This window comes from Pollachius pollachius (assembly GCF_949987615.1).
Source record: "Pollachius pollachius genome assembly, chromosome: 17".
Classification (NCBI taxonomy): Eukaryota; Metazoa; Chordata; class Actinopteri; order Gadiformes; family Gadidae; genus Pollachius; species Pollachius pollachius.
This window is the reverse complement of record NC_136950.1, coordinates 18,218,815-18,221,314: the sequence shown is the minus strand read 5'-3', so window position 1 is coordinate 18,221,314 and position 2,500 is coordinate 18,218,815. Positions and strand designations below refer to the sequence as shown.

Genomic DNA, 2,500 nt, shown 5'->3' with positions numbered 1-2,500 from the left:
TGTGGAGTGTGTGTGTGTACCTGTGGAGTGTGTGTGTGTACCTGTGGAGTGTGTGTGTGTACCTGTGGAGTGTGTGTGTGTACCTGTGGAGTGTGTGTGTGTACCTGTGGAGTGTGTGTGTGTACCTGTGGAGTGTGTGTGTACCTGTGGAGTGTGTGTGTGTTCCTGTGGTGTGTGTGTGTACCTGTGGAGTGTGTGTGTACCTGTGGAGTGTGTACCTGTGGAGTGTGTGTGTGTTCCTGTGGTGTGTGTGTGTGTACCTGTGGTGTGTGTGTGTGTTCTTGTGGAGTGTGTGTATGTGGGTGTTTGAGTGTGTGTTCTTCTACCTGTGTGCCTGTGTGTATGTGTGTCTGTGTACAATTGAGCGTGTACGTGCTTGCGCGAGTGTGTGTGTGTGCGTGCATGTGTGTGTTTGTGCGTGTACTACTACGTGCGTGTGTTTCTGCGTGCACGCGCGTGCATTTGTGTAAATGTAGGTGCGTATAAGTGTGTGCGTGCGTGCGCGCGTGTGTCTGTGTGCATGTCTGTACTACTTTGTGCATATGTGTGCGTGCGTGCGTGTTTGTACATGTGCCTATGTGTGCGTGCATGCGTGTGCGTGTGTGCATGTGTGTACTACTACGTGCATAAGTGTGCGTGTGTGTGTGTGTGTGCCTGCTGTGTACTTGTAGGTCCTGTGGAGGTCCACTATCCTCTCCTCCATCTCCTTGGTCTGGCTGGGAGCGAAGCTCAGCTCGCTGACGTAGTCACAGCCCAGCTCATCTGGTAAAGACATCCGCATTTAAGGTTTATTCGGGGGTTATGTAGTAGTAGCGTATAGGGACCATCATCGCAAGAAGGCGGTGGAGGTGGATCGGACACATCGTGCGAAAAGGACAGGATTACATCACAAGAGCCGCCCTACGCTGGACACCTGAAGGCAAGCGAAGGAGAGGACGACCCAAAGAAACCTGGCGTCCAACAGTGGAGGAAGAACTGGAAGCCATGAAGCAGACCTGGAGTTCTGTCCAAAAGCTCGCCCAAAACAGACAGGAGTGGAGAACCTTTGTTGCTGCCCTACATGCCAGTAGGCATAAAGGGCAGTGAAGTGAAGTGAAGTAGTATATATATATATATATATATATATATATATATATATATATATATATATATATATATATATACATCTATAGATATTTACATATAGTATGTAGACTAGGGTAGACTAGAGTAGACAAGAATGAATAGAGTAGAATAGAGTACAGTACAGTACCAGGGTCATGGTCGCCAAGTTCTGATTGGACGGTGTAGGAGCCCAGTACTATGTGAGTAGCCAATGAGCACGGGAGTCTCCCAGAGACAATGTCATCTCTCAGCTGGAGACACAGGAAGTACCTGCGGACACACAGGAAACAGGGCTTAGATGACTGACCGGTGATTGGCAGGGGACCGATGATTGACAGGTGTACCTAGTGAGGTCTTCTGACAGCTGGACAGGATCCGGAGGATAGAACTTAACATTGAAGGAGAAGTTCCAGGAGACACCTGAGAGAACATAAGGTTAGATATAAATACATATTTACATATCTTTATATAGATGTATTATACTAAACAACCTACACATATCTATCTAATAATAATAATCGGCCGTAATAAACCTTTATGTAAATATATATGTGTGTGTGTTTATCTGAATGCATATATGGGTGTATATCTATACTTGTCGATTACTATATGTTTCATATCTATAGGTGTGCATATCTTTATGTGTGTTGTATATCTATATGTTTATGGGTTTTTAACTAACCTCTTAATTGTTTTTTCATCTCCTTTGCTGGAGCTAACCAGTTCTAGAGAGAGAGAGAGAGAGAGAGACGACAGAGACAGAGAGTCAGGGGAGAGAAGTCAGATATAAACAGAACTAGATGCTAGACAAAGAAAGACAGACAGGCAGACAGACAGAGAGATATACAGACACACTGATAGATATAAAGACAGACAGAAAGACGGACAGAAAGACAGACATACCTTCTGGTTGTCTGAGTCTTTGTAGGTGAGGCCAAAGTAGTCTCTCTCCAGCAGGTTGAGATGGTCACACACCTTCTGAAGCAGAACCTGACCTCTGACGCGCTTCTACACACACACACACACACACACAAACAAACGCACACACACAGATTTGAGAACACTTTTAAATGTACAGGTGTCGACTCTAGTTCTGTATAACAGGTGTAGAGTCTACCTCTATAGAACAGGTGTAGACCCTACCTCTATAGAACAGGTGTGGACTCTATAGAGCAGGTGTGGACTCTATAGAACAGGTGTAGACCCTACCTCTATAGAACAGGTGTAGACCAGGTGTAGACCCTACCTCTATAGAACAGGTGTAGACCAGGTGCAGACCCTACCTCTATAGAACAGGTGTAGACCCTACCTCTATAGAACAGGTGTAGACCAGGTGCAGACCCTACCTCTATAGAACAGGTGTAGACTCTATAGAACAGGTGTAGACCAGGTGCAG

The 2,500-nt window shown here is 45.7% G+C and overlaps 1 protein-coding gene across 1 annotated transcript in view; it reads right to left on the bottom strand.

The window, feature by feature from the left end:
• Positions 1 to 2,500, bottom strand: part of epb41l3a (erythrocyte membrane protein band 4.1-like 3a) — a gene marked incomplete at both ends in the record, with an annotated part of 23,218 nt that overhangs the window by 15,123 nt on the left and 5,595 nt on the right. Inside the window, 5 exons of the mRNA XM_079754650.1 lie at positions 666 to 762; positions 1,253 to 1,374; positions 1,449 to 1,524; positions 1,787 to 1,829; positions 2,008 to 2,112. Coding sequence (XP_079610776.1) covers positions 666 to 762; positions 1,253 to 1,374; positions 1,449 to 1,524; positions 1,787 to 1,829; positions 2,008 to 2,112 — 443 coding nt within the window. The remainder of the gene's footprint in view (positions 1 to 665; positions 763 to 1,252; positions 1,375 to 1,448; positions 1,525 to 1,786; positions 1,830 to 2,007; positions 2,113 to 2,500) is intronic.